Source organism: Coturnix japonica, chromosome 27, assembly GCF_054131305.1.
Source record: "Coturnix japonica strain WE chromosome 27, WE-NBRP24, whole genome shotgun sequence".
In the NCBI taxonomy this organism is placed as follows: Eukaryota; Metazoa; Chordata; class Aves; order Galliformes; family Phasianidae; genus Coturnix; species Coturnix japonica.
In genome coordinates, this window is record NC_140689.1 from 4986685 (window position 1) to 5009121 (window position 22437).

A 22437-nucleotide genomic window follows, 5' to 3' on the forward strand; every position below is an offset into this window, starting at 1 on the left:
TTGAAAAGGATCTCAAAGATCATCCAGTTCCAACCCCCTGCTATGTGCAGGGTCGCCAACCACCAGACCAGGCTGCCCAGAGCCACAATCCAGCCTTTCCTCATAGGGGAGCTGCTCCAACCCTCTGATCATCACAGTGGCCCCTCCTCTGGACCCACCCCAACAGCACCACAACCTTATTGTCCACAGAAAGCATATAACCCTCATTCAATTGCCCTTCCACTCAGCTTAGAGCACTACTAAAACCAGCATCTTCACCTTAGCTCATCACACTGATTCAGTTCCTTTTACAAGGATTTAACTGGCAAAAATTAAATCAAAGCCATCACAAGGGATTTAGCACAGTTACGTGTTACTGGCTACGAGAGCTGTCAGCACAGTCATTTGTCAGGCTTTGCTGCTGTTCTCTTTATGTAGAGGCACAACAAGGTTCAGACACCTCACAGTGCAATTCTCACTTGGACTGTAAAGAAAAAGGAGGCTTGAAAAGCAGCGTGTGGAAAACAAAGAAACAAGAATTAGAACAACAGTGGGGCCATGGCACTTGTAGGAATTGTTCTGCCTTTAACAGCAGAGCTTTTCAAGAAGTATGAGGGCATTGCAAACCAGACCAGTTTGGACAGATTAACAACTGCAAGTAGTGGGTTCCAAAATTCCAGACATGAAATCAAAGATAGAAAAACTCTTCACATTTTCATCTCTCAATTTTTCGTACATTGTGCATTACAGTGCAAACAAGTCTTCACATACAACTTGGAAGCTAAAGACAAGTCTGACAAAACAGACTGCACAAAAATGATGGATAATTAACAGAGCAAATTGCTCTTTCAAAAACAGAGTTTATGTCTTCTGGTCATAACACTTCAGAAGCCTCAGAGGCTTTGTATATCTCCTTTGTATATTTTCATTAATCTTAGATTTTGCATTCATTCAATGTGACCTCACTAAACAAATATTGTCTAAGACCATGAGTATCACATAAATGTGCAGATCTCAAGCTGCTCACTTATCTAGTACCCTTGGCATGATGCTTTATTTTCCTCAGCTGATCATCTAGACTGTGCCTGTTGATTGTGCAACAACAGCCTGTTGGTCTCGATTACCTGTGAGAGGCTCTAACTTTGGCCAGGAAAAATCATTTGAGGACAAGTAATTCTCTTGGAATCAGTAAGGCAGTCTTCCCATTCTTTCTTACCAGCACCCATCTTACATGTTAATAAAGGATTCTGGAAATCAGTTTGAAGATCAAGAAACAATTCAGTTCAAGCATATGCAATCACAGGATTTGTACGTCACCTGCAAAAGTCATTTTATTCTATCCACAATCTCATCCTACATGCAGTTCCTTAGAGGGTTCCTTAGGCACACCAACCCCATGCTCCTATTACAGACCCTTGCATAAGACAGGTGATATACCTACAAGATTATCTACAGCTTAGACTACAAAAACAGGGATTCTAGCTAGAGAAAATTATCTACCTGTGCTTCTGAGCAATCTGTTAACCACTCTCATACAGTTCAGGCCAATCCAAACAAGATGCAATGACATGTCAGCCACAGAAACAGCTTGATTTTAAGGAGTTTGTTTGGACAAGCCCCTGTTGCATACGGTGGTCAAACATGCATTACTTGGGGGCACATTGTATTTGATTTAACACATCCTCTTACCTGTGGCTTTGCACAGAGTCCAAAGTCTATCAGCTTCAAATTGTCAATCAGCAGATTTTCCCGGTGGATGAGAAAGCAGTCAGGAATGATTTCCACCCAAATGCCCAAGGAAACATCTTTTCTCTTCTCTTATTTCCTGCTGTGGACAGTGGTTCCCAGTCTACTCAAAGCTCGCTCGCTCTCGCTGTCTCAGAGATCTTCACTGACTGCTGGCAAGTTCCCATCTTCCAATATCCCAGGTGGGAAATACTAGCTTGTATCTGTTGGAAAGGACCTGGGGACTAGGAGGACAAGTGGTGAGAGACCACAGGCTGAATGCAAGCCAGCAGTGTGCTCTGACAGAAAAGAAGTACAACAAGATCATCAGCTGCATTAAAAAGCAGCACAACCAGACCAGGACAAGTCATTCCTGCTTCAACACTCATTGCACCACATCTACAATACTGTATCTGGTTTTTGGCCAGGAAGGATAACAACCTGAAACAAACTCTGAAGCAAGTTCTATGGATGACCTCCAGCCTGTGCAGGGGGCTGAAGCTCCCACTCAGAGAAGAGAAGCTGGGGAGAATGATCTTTGTGACAGAAAATCCATTGGATGGGGCCAGAGGAATGCATCTCACCCCATACCCTCTGTACAGCCACCATTTGTTTAAAGGATCACTCTTCCTTGAGGCACAAAACTAGAGCAGGTTACACAACAGACTGACACCACAATGGCTTCTCTCGAGATACAAACTGCAGCAAAGAGCATCACAAAAATGTGAAACCAACACTCAGATCAGATCTGTGTCTCTGCTCCGCTCATTAGGAGCATCATGTTTTACTCCCCTTTCAGAGGAAGATACTTCTTCAAGGATAACAAAATCCAGCTGAGCTACAGAACACAGTACCACATAGCAATAAATATCTAACATTTCCTGTAGGGAAAGAATCCTAAGCACAAGTTATTGTCTGAGTTTCAGCTGGGACTGAATTATCTTCTTCAGTGTCTGATATAATACTACGTTTTCATTCTAGAGAAACAATGGAGATAGCGCAGTGATGCTTACAGTTGCTGCCAGGCAGCGTTGTACAGAGCCACAGTCAATCTCAGCTGAGAGCCCAAGGAAGTGAGAAGGAACAGAACTAGGACAGCTGACTTAAACTGGCCAAAGGATATTCCATACTATATGACATATTGTGGAAGGAGTTTTGAAGGGGGTATAACTTCATGTAAATCTCTTCCACTACTAGGAGGCTAACTGGACACTGATTGGTAGGTGGTGAGCAATTGCTTTTGCATTCATCATAACTATTATCCTTTTCTCTATCTCAGTACATAATTCTATCTCAACCCATGAGTTCTACTTTGTGTTACTTCTCCCCCCTTCAGTTCTCTCCTGCAATCCACTGGAATGGAGTGGAGTACTGTAACTCTCTCTGCCAACAGAAAAATAAAAACACATTCATTATTATTTATGGAAGACTGACTGCAGTTCAGGCTCACTGGTTTGAGGTCTCTGGGCATAACCCTGACTGTGAACAGAAGCAATTGCTGAAACAGTCTGTCAAAAAAAGACTGGAGCTTCCTCTTCCAAAAGGCGGTCCTTAGAAACAATGCAATCAAACAGCTTCCCTGTAAGATAAGGTTATCTGAAAATGCATTTAGAGAGTATCAGAGAAAGATAAGTAAGAAAGACAGCACAGAAAGCAGAAACTATTTCTTACCTCTATGACTATAAATATTTCTTTGATGTCTCTCTTACGTGATCCAATGGGCAAACATGTTGATGACTTCAGTTCTTCATGGCATCAATTTCTGTTTTAGCATGAGGCAAGTCATCCTTAAGAGACCATAAAAGCAAGCGATGAAATCGCTAACTACTGTGACATACCAGGTACCACATCTGACTGCTGTGGAACAGAACAAGCACATATGGGACAGTACACAATTCAACATCAACTCAGCAATGACTGACATCACTCCCATAGAAATTCTGAAACAGAGCTGTGAAAAATGAAAAGTAAAACATTCAGCATTTTCATTGGCATTTTGGTAAAGTTGCTGTAATAATGTAACAATAATGTAATGTAATGTAATGATGTAATAACTTCCTCCATTTTAAAGCCAGAGAATACTGCCCTCTGAACAACCAGCAACAAGATTTGTGGTGCTCTGTTAAACTTTTTCCAGCTCTACAGCATCTTTCAAAAGGCAATGGGACCAGTAGGCTGCATTCGTATGTACCATCCCACCTGCCCCCGTGTTCTTGAGAACTCCACAACTCCAACAGAAGATATTCTCATATTTAAATGCCTTTTGGCTTACCCCTACAGTAACTTTCTCCATGATTTTTAGTGCAACTTTTTCACCAGACAGAAGATGCCGCCCAAGTTTTACCTTGGCAAAACCACCTACAAATCAAAACACAGATGCTTAAAGTTGAGTGTGAATTCTTCTCTAATATAACATTACAATTTCCAACTGGTTTAAAAAACGAATTTCAAATTTATACAAATGAAACCTGACTTAGAGAACTGACAAGAGCTGTTAATCTATTCTCAGATTAATTCTAGAGTGGTGAGACAGACTGTTAGGCGTGCTGTTTCTGTACAAAGATGACACTTACCCGTTCCAACTGTTTCATGGAATTCCTAGTACTTGAGAATTTCCTCGTAGTCACTGACAGACATCCTGAAATGTGCAAGAACTGAAGATCCTCCAAGCACGTGCAATGAGGAAGTGCCAGCAGTGTTCACATCCTACTTAGGACATATTCTTAGAGGCAGAAGGGACACTCGTGGCAGATCCAGCAATGCTCATCTTCTCACCAACGTGCATCCCCCTCTCACCCAGCAACAACAAAACACAGTGCATGAAGCTGGCTTCACTTAGGTTAACAATATGGAACATCCCTCAGGGCTTTGTGCCACAGAGCAGTAGCAGGGCTGGACTACAGCTTGAGGAAGCAGTGGAAGCCTTTCCCTGTATGGTTACAGTGTCCCTGCACGCACCCCACAGCCAGAGCGTTGCAAGCTGAGCTGTCTTGCTGTTTCTTGTACTCATCCCAATCTCTGCGAATGAAAACTCAGAATTCAGTCAAGGCGTTGATTGAGCACGAGCGTGCCTTTATTCAATAGGAAAAAGGAGGGGGTGTGAGGTCTGGAGGAAAGATGGGACTCATTCTCTGTTGTCTGACGAGAGTGTCTCAGAAGTCGTGCTGTTGCCCGGAGCCTGGGACTCTTGGCCTGATTCTACCTCCCCCCCCAAGATGTTTGGCTTCTCCTCTGTAATGCTGACCTGAGCCTGCATGGTTGTGCTGCTGTCGGGGCACTCGTGCTGTGCTTGGGCTGGGCTGTCCTCGAAAGGCACTCGGTTCAGGCTGGTGCCTGAGGAGTCTGGCAGGCTCAGGTCAGCAGCTTCAACAGGTATGGGATGAACGAGAGCTTCAACGATGATGGCATTCTTCTCTTTATAACTGATGTTATACGGAAGGCTTTCATCTGAACTGCAGCATCCTGTGCTTAATAACAGTTCTTCATTGATGGAATCACAGGATGCTGCATCGTAACATGCCTGGCGTCTTGGAGATATACAAGGGCTCGGGTCACCTAGGAAGGAGTAGACGCACAGCAGTTAGTGTCAAAGTTTCACAAGATGAATCATGAAACAGGTTCTTGACATTTGGCTATGCAGTGATGGTGGGCAGAAGCAAATAGGCTTCTAGCAACAGTGTCACTGTCTTGAAAGTGATCCTCGTGCAGGTCCAGCTCTTGTGTTGACAAGAGACTCATTTGGGAAAGACAGGGGTCAACTGAAGATGTCAGGCACGGGCTTGAATGCCAGAAGGAGGTACAAGCCCACTGAAAGCATGAATTCTACCTGTGTTGCTGACAAGCAGTGATTTGAAAGCTGGATTTGCATGCTTACCTGCCAGGACCAAGACTTCAGCTTCAGAGGGCTCCCTGGCACTGCTCTGCAGTTGGCGTTTGGCCACAGGGGATGGTTTGCCCAGGCAGAAGCAGGAACGCCAACTGCAAGCTGCTGACTCTGCCCTCTTACTGGGAGAACTCATTCTGCAGAGAAAACAGAGCATGCTGTCAGTCGTGGTGCAGGGTGAGGGAAGAGCTGCACCGAACCCTTGCCAATAGTTGCCTGTTCCTGTCAATGCCTGGTTTCTGCTGAAACACAGCTTAGAAAAGCGCTCTGTTTCAAACAGCAGAGGATGCTTCCATTCCTACAGCTCAGCCCTCAAGTCCTGTTGGCTAAATACCTCTCAACGATGTCAAGCAGGGACATGGATCCCGAGAATGTTGGAGGCTCCGGCTGCTTCGCTCTCCTGGGGCAGGCCTTCAACAGGGAACGAAGGCAGGAGATGAACTTGCCCCGTTTCTTTGGCTCTGCGCAACAAAACAAAAAAACAAGTTCATTTCAGCCCTGGCTCGGTTGGACGAGGCCGAGTGCAACACATTCAACAGAACACGTAACAACAGAAAGCATGTTCCCAACAAAGACACGCAAGAATGGATTTTCCCCATCCCTGGAGGTGCCCAAGGAGCTTAATGCAGTTCTCTTTCTAAGCTTGCTCAACTCGGGCATTAATGAACCCCCTGAAAGCCACGTTCAGACCCCATTTTACTAACCCGCATTGTCAAATGTAAAATACGCACCTGGCTTTGGCAATGAATGTAGGATGGACTCGGGCAGTTTTCCCCTGATGAGTTCCACGCACTCACCAGGGAAAAAACCAACCTGTAATAAGAACAAAAAGACAGGTGGGCATTAGCCCAAGCCCAGAGCCAAAGGGAAGGTCCTCTGACACCGACACAGGGCAACTGTTTGCATCCAGAAGCCATCCTGTGCAGGCAGAGCAGCTCCAACCGGAGATTCCCGACTCTACTGAAGCTGTGCTCTCTAGTCAAAAATGTGTGCCTACCTCAAAGCCACGCTTGCCTCTCCAAAAGGGGCTCATCTCCTTTGGTGGCATATCAACAATGCACACAATGTCTCCAACCTGCAAAAGATTGAAACATCAATCCCAGCTTCAGCACAGCTAAAACAAAAGCCTTCTTCTACGACACAAAATATGAGAGTATTCCCGAGGCGTTCACACTCTATACTAATTCTGTGCACAACAACAAGGAACGCCTGGAACTGCTTACCTCCAGAGAGAGCTCATCCGGCCCCTGGGCGACGTGGCTCCTAATAACATGGGCTGCCGCAATCGCTGGTACGTTTAAAGATGACATAGCATGCACCAGCTGCGGCTCCCGCATGTTATCAGCCTGCAAAACAGAGCACAGGCCGTGGTCAGGGCACTGAGGACAAACCAGGAGGATTTCAAGGTGAGGAGCACATCTGCAAAGAAAGCTGCAGCAAATGCGCTCCGTCCTTATCAGGAGCACTTCAGAAGGAGCTGCACGTCTCATCACAGTTATTTCCCTTTCTGGCGTGCATTGCCAGGCCATGCAAAGATGCATCTCTCTCTACCCAGACTAATCAGCAATGGCACTGGCACAGACAGGTGGCCAGGCCCTTTTTGGCCCATTCTTTCCTGCAGGAGAGTACACCTGCAGCTCCTTCTAATGGCTCAACACAGGGAAAAAAGACTGGCCAGAGCTTCATACTGTACCTCCGTCGCCGCCAACTCAGGCTCACAGCTGATCCCACTGCACGCAGCACCCATCACAGCAAGTGTGAACAGCTGGAACAGAGCAGAAACACACTTCTGTTTTCTCTATTCACACAGCACAGTATGGACAGACTTCTTCAGAGCTACCCGCGCATACCCTGCGGCAAAACCATGCGGGGGGACAAAACATGGCACGTACCTGGCAGTGAGATCACCTCAAGCTATCTGCAGCAGTTCCTTGTCGCTTTGCTCGGATGAAATGAGAGCAAAAGCTGCACCGAGGCAGTGGGCGGAGGGTGAGGAGAGGAGAGAGAAAGAGCAGGTCAGTGAGCAGGGCTAAGACAGTCATGGAATAACACACACAGCACAACTGTCCCACCCACTTGCTGCAAGACATGCTGAGTCTCAGGCTACGTGATGCCTGTCCGCCCAGCAACTTTACGATGCTTCCTCTACTGGGCAAAGACAATGGAAGAAGCACGGGACAGGTGCCAACTTTACTGATACCCCCTTTGGAACGTGTGTACCGGGGAAAATTACGTCTGATGGTCAAGAGTAAGCAATACGGTGCTGTGAGCTCAAACAGCCAGCAGTTCTCAACACCTCACTGCCCACCCATCCATCCCACGTCAGCTCAGATTACCTACAAGCTGCTGCACACGACGGTGAGAAGAAAAAGCACTAAAGATACTAACTAAAGCCACTAACTAAAGGCACTAACTAACTAACGGCACTAACTAACAACAGTAACTAACTAACAACGCTAACTAACAACACTAACTAACTAACAACACTAACTAACTAACAAAACTAACAAAACTAACTAACTAACGGCACAAAAGGCACAAGAACAACAAGACAACCAACCACTCCGACCACTAGCTCACCCACAAAGGAACACAGAACGCACCGCTCCTCCCCTCATTCCAGCCGCTTATGACATCACCAACGGCCAACAGCCTGGTCCACCATGACCCCCCACAAGGCGGGGAGCCAAGACCACGTGGTCACATCTGATTCCAACACGGCACCACAACATTCCAGGACTCAGTGTGGGCTTGGAATTCTATCCTGGTGTGGCAGCGCAATGGGAGGTGTTAGGGCACAGCTGAAGAGCTGACAGACACCGGACGTTTACAAAGAAGGGTGCCAGATTAACTCTCAGCATTCTCTTGCGGGGCTCTTAGGAATGCTTCAAACCCATTTTCACTGCCTAGCTCATTTCTAGAAAGTCCAGTTGAGAAATGCTCACTTTGTCTGGGGAATGCCTCTATGCATCATGAATGAAAAATAAAATAAAATGGGCACGCGACCCTATGAAACTTACCTCTCTGCTCTTGCTGTCAGTCAGACACCTCAGATGAGCATGACGTGTCCCTGCTCCTGAATGAAGATTCACCCAAGTCTGTGTTCCTCTCTGCTCCATCTCTGGCTCTAAAAGAAACACAGACAGAGATGATTACAAGATCCTTTGTGCAGACGAAAGACAAGGGTGCACACGAATTCTGTTCAGCAAGAAATACTACATTCCCAATGGTAGTACTTGAATCCTCCTTTGGGGCTGGAGCTCAACAGGTCAACACATCAGAAATAACACAAAGTGCATCTGGAAGACGTGTCTCAAAGCCCAGAAAATCCAACACGGGAGGGGGATGGACAGTGGACCACAAGTGTCCATTTCCATTGCAGCTCCCTGTAGAGAACAGCACCAATCAACAGGCGTGAATCAATTCATTCACAAGCTGCACAATGACTCTGTTCTTTACATGATAAAGAAACACACAGAGATTCCTGACCAAAAAGTTGGGAGTTAATAACGACCAAAGAGGTTCCTGTTCCTACGCCTCATCCTCTCACCCCAACTCCTGGGTGATGCCCACAGGCTTCAAGTCAGCTCTCAAATCCATTGAACTCCAGTCACAGAACTCCATCAAAAAGGATGTCACACATGTGACACTTACATACATTTTGCATCAGAAACAGTGACGCCAGCAGGAGCAGAGAGGTGACTGTCCCCCTGTACTCAGCACTGGTGAGGCCACAACTCGAATTCTGTGTCCAGTTTGTGGCCCCTCACTGAGAAAAAGAAACTGAGGCATTGGAACGTGTTCAAAGAAGGGCAACAAAGCTGGTGAGGGGTCTGGAGCACAGTGGGGCCATATGAGGAGAGGCTGCAGGAGATGGGAATGTCCAGCCTGGAGAAGAGGTGGCTCAGGGGAAACCTCATTGCTCTCTATAACTTCCTGAAGGGAGGTTGCAGTGAGCTGGGGGTCGGCCTCTTCTCTCGTGTCATTACTGATAGAACTAGAGGGAATGTTTTCAAGCTGCGGCAGGAGAGGTTCAGGCTGGACATTAGGAAATATTACTTCTCAGAAAGGGTGGCCAGGCACTGGAATGGACTGCCCAGGGAGGTGGTGGAGTCACCCACCCTGGGGGTGTTCAAGGAACGTCTGCAGAAATCCCTGCTGAAATCCTGACCTCTGCCACAGGTGGCTGAGTGACACAAAAGCTGTGTCCTTGGTTCCCGGCCTTACCTTCACATGCTGTTCATCTTGCTCTGCAGCTCCTGTTCTGAATAGTCTTCATATATTCCCATGTGATGTACCCTGAAATACATCATTTAGTGAGTCTGAACAAAACATAAGACATTAATTGGAACTGTGAAGAAATGTTTTTTGCACTTTACTTGGAGGATGTTACATGCTATACCTTCTTTTCTCAATTGTAACACATGATTTTTTATAAAAAGAAACATAGCAAGTCAGCTCTTCAGTGTGCATATTGATGAAACTTGGTGAAATACAACTTTAGAAAAAGGTAATTTGAAAATTTAAATATTCTTATCAGAATCTCTGCTATTAGTTACCGTTCCAATGTTCTGATTTGATGATGATTCTCTCAGAGCTGTTTTGTCACTCCCCACCTCAAATGCACTTCAAGTGCTTTAGGAGCATCACTGGAATTTTGAATAAACTCGATATATTTTAGGAAAGCTGCTACAGATGCACGACTGCAGTACTTTGGAAAAATATAATCTTGATTGAACGCTGAACAGTGTTATTTAATTATAATCCAGGTAATTAAATTAATTAAACCAAGGGAATCACCTCCCAGTCAGTCAGCTCCCACCAGGGAACTCGCTTCCCTGCCAAGCAGATGCAACCAACACAAGCTGCTACATCACTCTAGGGCCCCACTGAGTCTTCCCAAGGGGTCTCCAAAGGCTTCCCTGTCGACTTCTGGGAACCTGGAAACACTCACATGGAAACCAGTGCCCCCTAATGTGCCCCAGAGGTTTCTCAGGGCCCTGCAATTAGCTCTACAGACATCCAGACATGCCCCAGAGCAAGTATGTGTGCTGTAGGGAGCCCAAGAGACATTCCAGAGTATGCTAGTACTCCTCAGTGCGCTCAAGGGTTCTTCACCTGTCTCTAAATATGCCATACTTGACTTTGTTTTCTCTTCTGGAGCTTAGTTCTCAGCTTTGCTTTCTCATGCCATTTATCATTCAGTTTAGAGATTATTTTAACTAAAATATTTTAATCCACCATATTTTCTGAAAACTAAGAATTGATCCCGCTCAAGGAAACAGAAGAGAAAAACATCACCCACAGGCTGCAGATATTTACCTCGACTTCTCTACATGCCATCCCCAGTGTGCTTTTCAACTCACCTTGCACAGTGACCCTGGCTTTTGTTTCAGAGTCCTCTGTCTCACAGGTGTACTCCCCGCTGTCCTTGGCGGTAGAGTCATGGATGATCAGAATGGCCCCAGTTCCCTCCTGCTGCAAGTCGTACTTTTGGCTTTTTCTGATTGCTTTGTCATCCTTGTACCACCTGATGTTCACATCTGGTTTCGACAGCTCACGGCTCAGGCTGATGTCCTGCCCTGCTGCTGCTGTTTTATCCTCCAGCTGTTTTGTTACCTCAGTAGGTTTTTCTGAAAGAAAACATGCTTTTTGAGTAACATACACTTAGGGTAGGATGCCTCTCTCAAAATACACGCATCTACATGCTGGAGATAAGTTAGAGAGGCACTTGCAACAGAGGCCATCCTACAGCCAGCAGTAATCTGTAAAGTACAGACAATAGAATTCCAGGCACCATTAATTCTCTCTTAAATCTACCCCATTGAGGATGATGAACCATGTCTGAAAACTGCCTCTTCCTTCTCTCCACTGATCACACTGGGAGCCTCAGATGATGCTCTCAGATGCACATGTTCTAGATAGGAATTTGTTGTACAGCTAGATGATGTGAAGGCCATCCCTTCAGCTTATACTTAGAGGATATTGCTCCCACAGTTCCCTCAACAGATCATTCCTGATTTACTGTTAATGGAACAAGCTGTAGTGAGATGACCATTTCCAACACTACCCCAGTGCTTTGGGTAGTTCTCACATTTGTGTCAAATGGTTCCTCCTTTTACTTATTTTTAAGAGAAATTCTCAGTGCTTCAAGGTTCAAGTAGAAGGTTGCTATTCACTTTAACCATATTATGAGTTAGCTCTCATGACAATCTTATCAGAAGACAGTTGAAGGAATCAGACCCCAGAATCTCTCCCATCTCATTACCTTTCACAGACAGAGAGGCTTTGGAGGTTAGACCACGGGCAATAAAAACGACTTCCCCAGAGTCATTAGGAGTCACACTTTTGATAAGGAGAGTCTCTTACCAACCCACGTTAGAAGCTTTAAATCGCCCACCACTTTCCACTCTGCTTCCATTTAGTGTCCACTTGAACTCATCAATGCTTTCATGGGACAGAATGCATTCAAAAGTGCCATCTTCTACCTCCTGGATTTCATTGTTTTTCAGCCGTTTGCTAATGCCAATATTCAGCTCTGGAAGATAAGAGATAGGTTAGTATGAGGTTTAGATGGAGAAAAGGCATTCGTGACCAATGTGAGTAGCAGTACTGGTGTTTGAACTCAGGATTTGCAGATTATGGCTGCGTTCCTCACTGATGTATTCTCTAAGACATTCTCCTCTCAGAATTACCAGAAAGCTATAAAAAAAAAGAGACGTGAATCTCTTGGCTTTGCTCTGGAAGAACTACAAGGAGAGCAGCTCAGTCCATGGAGCACAATGAAGATTCAATGAGCTACAGAGGGAAAAACCTAACAGAGAGGACAACTCTAGAATGCTGCGTGAGAAAAAGGGTTTTGCCTACGACAAGACATTAAATGTTTCTATTAGCTAATTTGTTACCATCCTACCCCTACTGGTGTTCAAACCATTTCTCCATTTTAGGGATGTTTAGAAAGGAAACATTTCCAGGACATTCTTGACATGTTTTGTGATTTTCATGGCAAAGGGAGATACATTTACTTCAAAAGCAATGGGAATTTTCCAGACATCACTGCGCTAAATTGCAGAAATACAGTTCTATTGTAGAAACTATTAAGGCTTGTGGGGGAATAGGTGTAAGACATAGTGACCACACTGAATGTGCTTTTAGCACTCCTTCACTTTCCACAGTACTTACCCTGAACGCCGACATTTGACTTGGCAACATCACTGCCAATATCACAGGTATATAAACCTGCATCTGACTTCTCGAGGTCATGGAGAAGGAGACATAGGGTCTTCCCAGACTGTAGCAGCTCAAACTTGTTGCCAGAAGTGAGCACAACACCGTCCTTTTTCCACACTGGTTTGACCTTCTCTTTAGAGACTTCGCATTCCAATTTAATCACACCCCACTCCTCAACAAAAGCATCATTCAAACACTTCATGAAGACAGCAGGCTTCTCTGCAATTAAACAGGCAAAACAGAACAACGTGATACAGAAGTTGAGACATTTCCAGTTGTGTTCAGATTTTTAAAGAGGTATCAATAAATCTTTACCATTACTGACGACACCAATATAGAACCTAAAGTGGTTTCATGTCTGTTGACTGAATACGCTTTATGGAATTCTCAAGTATTCAGTAGGAGAATACAGGGAACAGGAGGGACAGCCTGCATTGCCGTGGGTGGGACTGATATCATATGAAAAAATTGGGATGTAGCTCTTCTAAAGCTGGAGAGCTGGCATTGCCCTCACGTGGAGCAGAGCTCATACAGCAGGCCACAGTATTAAGAGGATAAGCTGCTGAACACTTTTGATTTTCCTCTTTATTGACTCCTTTTATCTATCTTCTATTTCACACATCAGAGGTTTACACTGGGGAAAAAAGATCCACCAAATGCAAAAGAAAGGAGAAAGAGGAAATCCTTCAAACTCTGAGCGCGTAGAGTAAAAGAGCTTAATTACTGGGGAGAGCAGATTAGAATCACAGTATCCTTAGAATTGGAAGAGACCCTTAAAGGCCATCTAGCCCAGCTCCCCTGCAATAAACAGGGACATTCACAGCTAGATCGGGTTGCTCACAGCCTGGTCATTAGTCATTCCAGAGGCAAAACACACACTGAATGATCTCTCCCTGCAGTCATAAATCCTTGGAGACAACAGCATTGACACTGCATGGCACTGAAGCAGTAAAAAAATTTGCTCCTGTAACTCTCCTTGTGTTAAGTAAAATGATGATAAAAAGCAATTGAATGCTTTGGCAGGACACCAAAACCATCCTCCTTCGTTGATATCTGCTGCAATGGAACCTTCCACTGGAAGAAAGCCCCTGATGACTTGTCACCCCAGAGAGGTGAGCTTTAGAAGCAGGACTGCTGCACAATAGAATGAACTGGAGCTCCTTAGCATCTCTTACATCCAGGAGGGCTGTGATCAGACCCACCTCTCACCTTCAGGCGCGCGCTTTCTGACACCTTGTCTGACTTCACTGTCACTGGGCCAGCATCCTCAGGCTTAACCTGCTTCACTGTCAGTGTGCAGCAGTTGCCAACGTTCTTGATGTCATTGTAATTGTTGGTGTAAAGGAGGTTGCCATTCAGAAACCATTCCACGTCCTCGTCATCATGGGACAGCTCGCAGGAGAAGACAGCAGAGCTCTCTTCTTCAATTTCCACATCCTGCAGGTGCTTCCTTACTTCTACATCGTGGGCTGTAGGGAAACAAGGTGAACTGTTACCACTGTTACTATAAAGCATACTGGGATGTGGTAGAATGGCTGGACTAGATAATCTTTGTGTAATCTTCTCAGTGAAGCTTATACATTTGCAAAGTTAGCAGGAGAGAACGGCAGAAATCAACCTCAAGAAGAGAAATCTGAGGTGAAATAGGACATGGAAGAGGCCACCCTCCCTGCTCATACCTTCAGCTGTCAGCGTGGCCTCAGTCTCTGCAATTCCCGCCTTGCACTTGTACACACCAGCATCATTGGGCTTCAGCTTCAGAATCTGGAGTTCTGCTGAATGCTTATCCCTCTTGATCTTGTACTTCTCAGAGGGCTCGATGGGTGTGTGGCCCTTGAACCATTTCACAACCTTTGGAGAAGGCCTGAAGTCACAGGACAGGATGACAGAATGACATTCCAAAGCTGTCTTGTCCTCCAACTTCCTGGTGATTTGTATATGGTAATCTGAAAAGCAGGGGTGGAAGAGAAGAAAGGATGAGGACAATTGGAAGAAGAGGAAAGTCTCTTGCATCTATTCCATTCCAATTAATTTCATGTTCACAATGGTTCTTTGAACAACTCTAAAGATAAAACAAATGATTGTCTATAGGGAAGGCCATTGATTACATTTCTATAAAGTAATACTGTATAGTATCTACCAAATGCAAGCTCCAGCTCTTGCTCTGTGCTTATTAAATTGCTCCCAGTTGAGGCTTTTATTCAAATAAGAGTGACTTGAAAATATAATAAGTACTTTAGGATGTGAATGGAGACTCTTACACTGGGGACAACAGGAGATAAAAAGCCTGCAAATTTCTTTCAGATAAAATCAATGACAAACTGCATCAAATTTAGGTGCTACCAAACTTAAACTTGTCTACTTCAGAAATACAATTAATTTCACCTGATTTAACTTCTTTGGTATAGCCAAGGACAAAACCTCAGCTCTGTAGATCTGAATAGTAAGCACATCACAACTATTCATACAGATCTTTTACTAAGACGCAGCTGTCTCATTTAGTGTCCAATGACTTTGAACTGGAAATGGAGCAGAACCTCCAGACACACACACAATATTTCAAAGACCCCAGTGAAGGAAGACTGGACATTAATTAATTCTTCATCTTCATGATGTAAACCAAGCCAGGATATGTTACCTCTAACAAGCAGATTGGCTGTGGATTTGGATCTGCCAATTGAGAACTGAATGGTGCTTGTCATATCAGTGGTGGTTTTCAGTATGGTCAGCCGGTGGATGGTGCCTTCTTGCTGCATAATCAAGTTTCCGCCAGCCTGTAAGACTTCCCACGTAGATACCACCTGCGAGGTTTCACAGAAGGAATGGATATCTCGCATTCAAATTTGGCTTCTTCAGGCTCAGTCACATCCTCATCACACAGCTCCTTTACTAGATTAATGGATTGCTCTTTAAGAAAGATGGAACAAGAGAAATCAGAGATTTAGAAGGAATGTAAAAAACCCTTACATTATCACCCTACTTACTCACGTCAGCATTACTGCACATGAACACTACACCTATCACCTCAAAATGCCTTAAAACATCATTAAAAAATACTAGAAAGAAAGGAATGTTGTTAAGAAGTCAGACAATATGACTGACAACCTGAAGAGAGCCCAGATCTTCTGATTCCCAGTCCAACATCCAAATCAAAACATGACCTTCCCACCCCGATATCAAACTCCTCGCATTACGAAGCTGGGGACTGAACTCTTGAGTAGTGTGCTAACTCAAATGTCTCCCTTTTCTTTATCACACTTAACATCATATATATACCCTAACATTGTATATAGTAAAAAAAACAAACAAACTCTGTGCTCTTTTCAAACAGCATGAGAAAGTGAAGAAAAAGACAAGCTATGTTTTTTATCCCTCAACGTTCAAACATAAATCTGAAGTCTAGCGGTAGAAAATCAACCTCCTAAGAAAATAATCTGTTTTACTTAGCAAAAGTAAATCCCAAAAGACAAGCTGGATATTTTGAGGGCAGAAAGGTAGGTAGGTAGGAGTATTTATTTCTGTGAAAGGTACTGGTGGTGTTTAACTTCCTTGACATTCAAGCAAAGGATGTTAGCTGGTTTATAACATAAGATAATTTAAGCAAAATGATCATCAGAAGCATAATTACCTTTAACTTTAAGATGGGCACGAGATTCTGCCTTTTCTGCTATAGATTTTATTTCTGCTGCATCCTTGACTTGGACGCGTGTGTAAGTCAGCGAGTAGGTCTTTCCTGAAGCAGAGAACCACAGAGTCACTAAGGCTGGAAAAGACCACTAAGGTCATCTAGTCCAACCGCCAACTCATCCCTACCAAACTGTGCTCTTGAGAGCAAACCCACAACTACACTTGGCTTCCTTGAGCAAACAGCTCTGAGGCACATGGCCAGGCTGAGCATCATCCAACTGGTTTCACAGCATCACTGCCTGTTCTCTCATGTCAATGAAACCACCCATTCCCTCACATCCACATCCCACCAAAGCTGCTTAGTGCTCCCAAAGCGAATGCTCACCAGTTGTTTCCAACTTGAAGGTCATCTTCTGGCCAGCAGCCTCGCAGATGTATTCTCCAGCATCTTTCTTCTCCAGCTGCTCCACAACCAGACGCCGTGTTTTGCCCACAGATTCCATTCTGAACTTTCTGGAGGAGGCAAGCAGTCTTCCATCCTTGTGCCATTTTACTTCGGTTGTATCCTGTGCTACTTCACAGCTGAGGGAGGCACTTGCTGCCAGGGCAGCACTCACCTCTTTCTGCACCTGCTCCTGGTTTATAAACACAGGTTTTGGCTCTGAGGGAAGAAAAGAAAAAGTATTGACTGAGGGACTGAAATGAGACCATCTTGCAGGTTTGTATGTACAGCTTGGAACAGGTTTAGGTTACCACTTGTGCCCAAACTAATAGCCTTCACTAGAGAATATCAGCTCTTCTGTTGAAACTAAGTGTCAAATCTAGGCAAGAAAGAACCTAGGAACTGAAGGAACCAAGAGGGTCCTTGAACGCCAGTCCCATGGTTGCAAGTCACTATGCAAACATATTGAACCCAAAAGAACATCTGTCCTGCAGGCAACCAAAACTCTAGTTCCTTTTACTTCAGACCCACTGTGAAACATCAAAACACATAAACGTGTGATAGTCAAACCACTGGCTGCCTTTTCATGACCCAGAACAGTACTCCTGGCTTCCTGAACAGACTCCTCATGGCCTCTACCATTGCCACAACTGTGACTGTCAAAGACACAAAGGAAATATGCTCACCAACGCAGTCCTTTGTTCTTTGTGTGTGATTTGCAGATATCTATCTTACTTTGAGCTCTGGGAATAGTCAGCTCTACCAGGTCTCTTACTGTGAGGAGCAGACTCACCTATCCAGATGCAGCCTCCAACATAAAGGCATAGTAAAAAGGCAGTGTACTACTAGGAGAAGTTCCTGCTTCTCCTGCCATGAAAGCCTGCACGTACAACATGCACTCCAGCCTCACTGCACATACTTATCTTAGTCAAATGTTTCTGTGAACAGGAATTACAGTTTGGGATCTCAGGCACAGGAGAGATTTGAATAATATCTTGAATATTGCTTCCACTGTACATATATCAGTAATTATTATTCTACAGACAGACTGAAACAGGTCTTTGTGCCATACTAAAACCAAATACTTTCTACAAACCCAGGCAATCAAGTCTAGGGAAAAAACCTCAGCACAGACTACTGCAACTGGATCACTGTATAATAGAAACTAGATTTTACTTTACTGTTCTCTGCTGTATTTCAGACAACACCTGTCTTACCTGTGACATGAATCTTGAAGGTGAGTTTCTGGCCAGCAGCCTCGCAGCTGTACTCCCCTGCATCTTTCTTCTCCACCTGGCTCACCACCAGCCGACGCTGTTTGCCCTCTGACTCCACCCTGAACTTCTTGCACCAGGTGATCAGTTTCCCCTCCTTGTACCACTTCACCTCCGTCTTCTCCTGGGCCACCTCACAGCTCAGCGTGGCATTTTCTGTTGGTGCAGCCTTCACCTCCTTCTGCACCTTCTGCTTGTTGATAAAGGCATCCTCTGCTTCTGGAACTGGAAAACACTGATTAAAATATACATTTGATATGAACAGCTTGTGACTGGAAGACATTAAAAGTTGCTTTATGTTGTATTGGGCCATTTCCCAGAGCAACACTGCTTCACAGTGTTTATCACACATTATAAAGCATCCTCAGCACAGTCCATATGGTCATCCCATCCCTCTGGGTAGTCTTTACTATCAGCTGGGACTCTTTATTTTCAGATTTCTTCGAATGAAGACAATGACAGATCTATATATATAGATATATATATACCACACCTACACCCCCACAATCTGTTACAACTCCATATTCCTCCCCATATTTGCCCCCGACAGCCCCCAGTAGCCCCATATCACCCTAAGGCCCCCACAACCCTCTATCTCTCCATACACCACCCCTTAAAGCCCCATACCTGCCCATATCCTCCAATAGCTCCCCACAACCCCTACACACCCTCAGAGCCCCCTAGAGCCCCTAGTCCTCCTATGGCCCACCACAGCCCCATATCCCCCCTACAGTCCCCCTCAGCTCCTTTTACAGCCCCTGCACAGCTCTATAGAACAGTCTGATAGAACTACCTCTAGTAGAAGCAATCTCCACACAGAGATCCTTTCCCAGTGGCACTCAGCCCTTCAGTGGGGTCTAAGAGAGCTGCAGCCAGACTCAAACACAACTGCTCACACAGCTCAGCTGCCTTCACCTGTGCTCCTGACGCTGACACATTGCAGCCCCACATCCCCCTCTGCCCCCCCACAGCCCCATACCCCCCTGTCCTCCCCGCACTCCCCATCAGCCCATCCCACCTCAGTGCTGCCTCTGTCTCTTCTCTCCTCTCCCCGTCCCAGCGCCGGCCTCCCCCGGCCTCCCATTGGGCAGCGGCAGCTCCGCCGGCTCCGATTGGCTGAGCTGCAGTGCGCGGGAGTGGCCGTTGTGGGGGGGGGGCAGAGGGGGATGTGGGGACTGCTTCCCAGTTGAGACTACCTCAGCTTTCTGGTCAAGGCATCGACATTGGTGAGTTTTCCTTTGCTAATAACTTTTGACTAAAAAATAACCAAAAAAATAAATAAATAAATGCCACAACACAAAGCAGAACACACACACAAAAACCCACAAAAACAAGGAACTTGGATTTAATGGATGCTGAAGATTCAACACCTGTGCATTTGTCATGTGAGTTACTTATTTCTTTTGCCCTTAGTTTGGACACAAATGGCATTATTTTCTTCACAGTAACAGAAATGGGAAAAGGAACTGAACTTCTGAAGTTCAAACTTCTGGGTGGTTTTTTTTCTTTTTCTTTTTTTTTTTTTTTTTTTGCCTCTTGGAGACACCTGTATTTGGTGGTGGAATGGAATTCCCCCATCCCATTTTAGTGCAGATTTTGTTGTGCTCGATGTGGAATAAACCCTACCCAGCCTGTTCCGCACCGTTCCCTCTGTTTGCAGTACGTAGCCTTTCAGGAGTGTTTATTTGTCATTTCTTGTTCTATGTGACCCTCTGTTTGGCTGACTTTCTTTTTAATTCCGTGCTTTAATCAAGCATGTTGTGAGCTTGTTAGTGCACCAATTATTCTGGAGGGCCAGACTCAATAAAATGTCAGGCTGAGAAGTTGTTTGGCTGTGTTATGTGGGACAAGACCAAATTCATATAGAATCCAGCCCCAGAGAAAAGCAAATGTAGCCAGCAGGACTTGAGGGCTGAGCTGTAGGAATGGAAGCGTCCTCTGCTGTTTGAAACAGAGGGCTTTTCTAAGCTGTGTTTCAGCAGAAACCAGGTAGTGCTGGGAACAGGCAACTATTGGCAAGGGCTCAGTGCAGCTCTTCCCTCACCCTGCACCACGACTGACAGCATGCTCTGTTTTCTCTCTCCAGACCAAGTTCTCCCAGTAAGAGGGCAGAGTCAGCAGCTGGCAGTTGGCGTTCCTGCTTCTGCCTGGGCAAACCATCCCCTGTGGCCGAGAACCAACTGCAGAGCAGTGCCAGGGAGCCCTCTGAAGCTGAAGTCTTGGTCCTGGCAGGTAAGGGTGCAAATCCAGCTTTCAAAACACTGCTTGTCAGCAACACAGGTAGAATTCATGCTTTCAGTGGGCTTGTACCTCTTTCTGTATTCCTGCGTTCGAGCCGTGCCTGACATCTTTGGTTGACACTTGTCTTTCCCAAATGAGTCTCGCAAGCTGCTTGAAACCTGCTTGACAGGCAGCACCAAGCCTTTGCCTCCTTGGATAGTGAAAGTTTACACTAACTGCTGTGTATCTACTCTTTCCAGGTGAATCCATCCCTTGCCAGTGCAGGAACACCCCGGCAAGTAGCGATGATGCACGGTGTGCTTCCATCAATGGAGTGCAGTTAGGATGCATGAGTCACTGCAGTTCCAAGGACAGCCTTTCACGTGACAGCAATGATGGAGAGGAGGAGGTCTGACCTATTCAGTTTTGAGGCTCTCCATGCAGGAAAACCGTGCGGTTCTGGAATGTCTTTACCTACGAAGGTAGTGAGGGATTTGGAGCACAGGCCTTACAAGGAGCAGCTGACGGTGTTGGGATTGTTCAGCCTGTAGAAGAGGAGGCTCAGGGGAGACCTTATAACTCTCTATAACTTCCTGAAGGTAGGTTGTAGTGAGCTGGGGGTTGGCCTCTTCTCTCGAGTAATCAGTGATAGAACTAGAGGGAATGGTTTTAAGCTGCGCCAGGGAAGATTCAGGCTGGACATTAGGAAATATTACTTCTCAGAAAGGGTAGTCAGGCATTGGAATGCACTGCCCAGGGAGGTGGTGGAGTCACCGACCATGGGAGTGTTCAAGAAACGTTTGGATGTGATGTATGGAATATGATTTATCCGGGAAGTATTGGCAATGGTTGGACCAGATGATCTTCTAGGTCTTTTCCAACCTTGATAATTCTGTGATTCTGAGCTGAGAAGCTTTTCTTGCTCAAGTCCTGCTTCCAAGTTTAACCACCAATGGGGAAGTAGATGTCACTTTTCTAGTGTCCTTCAATTCCGTGTCCGCATTTTCCTAAAAGTAAAAGAATTTGGAGGTAACCAGCTGCAGTGAAGTGAGCGATTTCAGTGCCTGTTTCTGATGGTGGCAATGAGTTCAGAGGTCATACTTAATTGACGATTCCTGTTTCCATTCTGACAAAGGATGTAGTTGCAGCTGACTTCCTGAGGCTGCCATACGTGGTGGTGATGCAGCCTTGGGCTTCTTGGGGATTTGCATGACTCCCACCTTTCCTTTCTGTGTCTTGCAGGTCAGCTGGTGCTGGAAGCGGCCGGTATCTGAGCAGGAATGAAGGTGAGTGCCGGAGCAGCTGCTGAGGGGAGGAAGGAAGTCCATGCTAATGAGCTCTGAAGCATCTGCAGGTACGGTACCAAAGGAGGCAGCAGTGATGCAGGGGGCTCCCCAGCAGGAAGCTGGCTGATCCAAATGCTTGCTGAGAGTTTGGAAGCCCAAACCCTTATGGTCTCTGTAAGGGTGGCTAATATAAAGATGTTAACCAAGATGGTGGTAAATAGTCAAAGGTTGTTAGCAAAGGAAAACTCACCAATGTCGATGTTTTGACCAGAAAGCTGAGGCAGTCTCAACTGGGGAGCAATCTCCAAGAGATGCTGCCTCAGTGGTGGTCAGCCTTTAAATGAGGTCTCAGAGGAGGTGGAGTCGAGGTCCACCCCTTCTGTGAGCACAGCTCCATTACTCTCACCTGTGCTCCCGCAGCTGACCCAACACTTGCCTCAGCTGATTAATCAGAGGTTCAAGGTGTGATTTCCCATACAATCTCTAAGCTGAAGGCAGCATCTCCTTGATCTGATGGTGGTGTGCCTGAGTGAGGGAGTGATCCAAGCTGGATGCAGAAGAGTCATCTTGATTTCTCTCCTATTTTACTTCAGATGACACCTATTGGGTGTTGGTTTCTTAAAATTTGGATCTAGGAGGTGGCCTCTCCCTTTGCTTCTGGTGAAAGCTGCAGCAGGAGTAGAAGACAAAGAGGTTTTCTTGGTGGCAGCAACACCAATTATTTGATTCAAATGTAGAACTGTGATGAAAATGCTGAAGAACAGATCTGCC

The 22437-nt window shown here is 45.5% G+C and overlaps 1 protein-coding gene and 1 long non-coding RNA gene across 2 annotated transcripts in view; one reads left to right on the plus strand and one right to left on the minus strand.

Moving 5' to 3' along the window:
• Positions 1 to 22437, plus strand: part of LOC146756367 (uncharacterized) — a 499728-nt gene that overhangs the window by 468365 nt on the left and 8926 nt on the right. The window lies entirely within an intron of this gene.
• Positions 5820 to 7373, minus strand: LOC146756384 (rho GTPase-activating protein 32-like). The gene is made up of 5 exons (XM_085524697.1): positions 7281 to 7373; positions 6811 to 6933; positions 6585 to 6662; positions 6319 to 6400; positions 5820 to 6048 (listed from the first exon to the last, which is right to left on the minus strand). The coding sequence occupies exons 1-5, from the start codon at positions 7332 to 7334 to the stop codon at positions 5900 to 5902; spliced, it is 486 nt and encodes a 161-aa protein (XP_085380823.1). The 5' UTR covers positions 7335 to 7373; the 3' UTR covers positions 5820 to 5899.

Excerpts from the sequence above, each read along its gene's own strand:
- LOC146756384 (XM_085524697.1), bottom strand. The coding sequence starts at position 7,334 with ATGGGTGCTGCGTGCAGTGGGATCAGCTGTGAGCCTGAGTTGGCGGCG. Across the intron at positions 6,934-7,280 it reads CTGAGTTGGCGGCGACGGAG|GCTGATAACATGCGGGAGCC; the intron begins GTACAGTATGAA and ends TCTGTTTTGCAG. Across the intron at positions 6,401-6,584 it reads GAGGCAAGCGTGGCTTTGAG|GTTGGTTTTTTCCCTGGTGA; the intron begins GTAGGCACACAT and ends TTCTTATTACAG.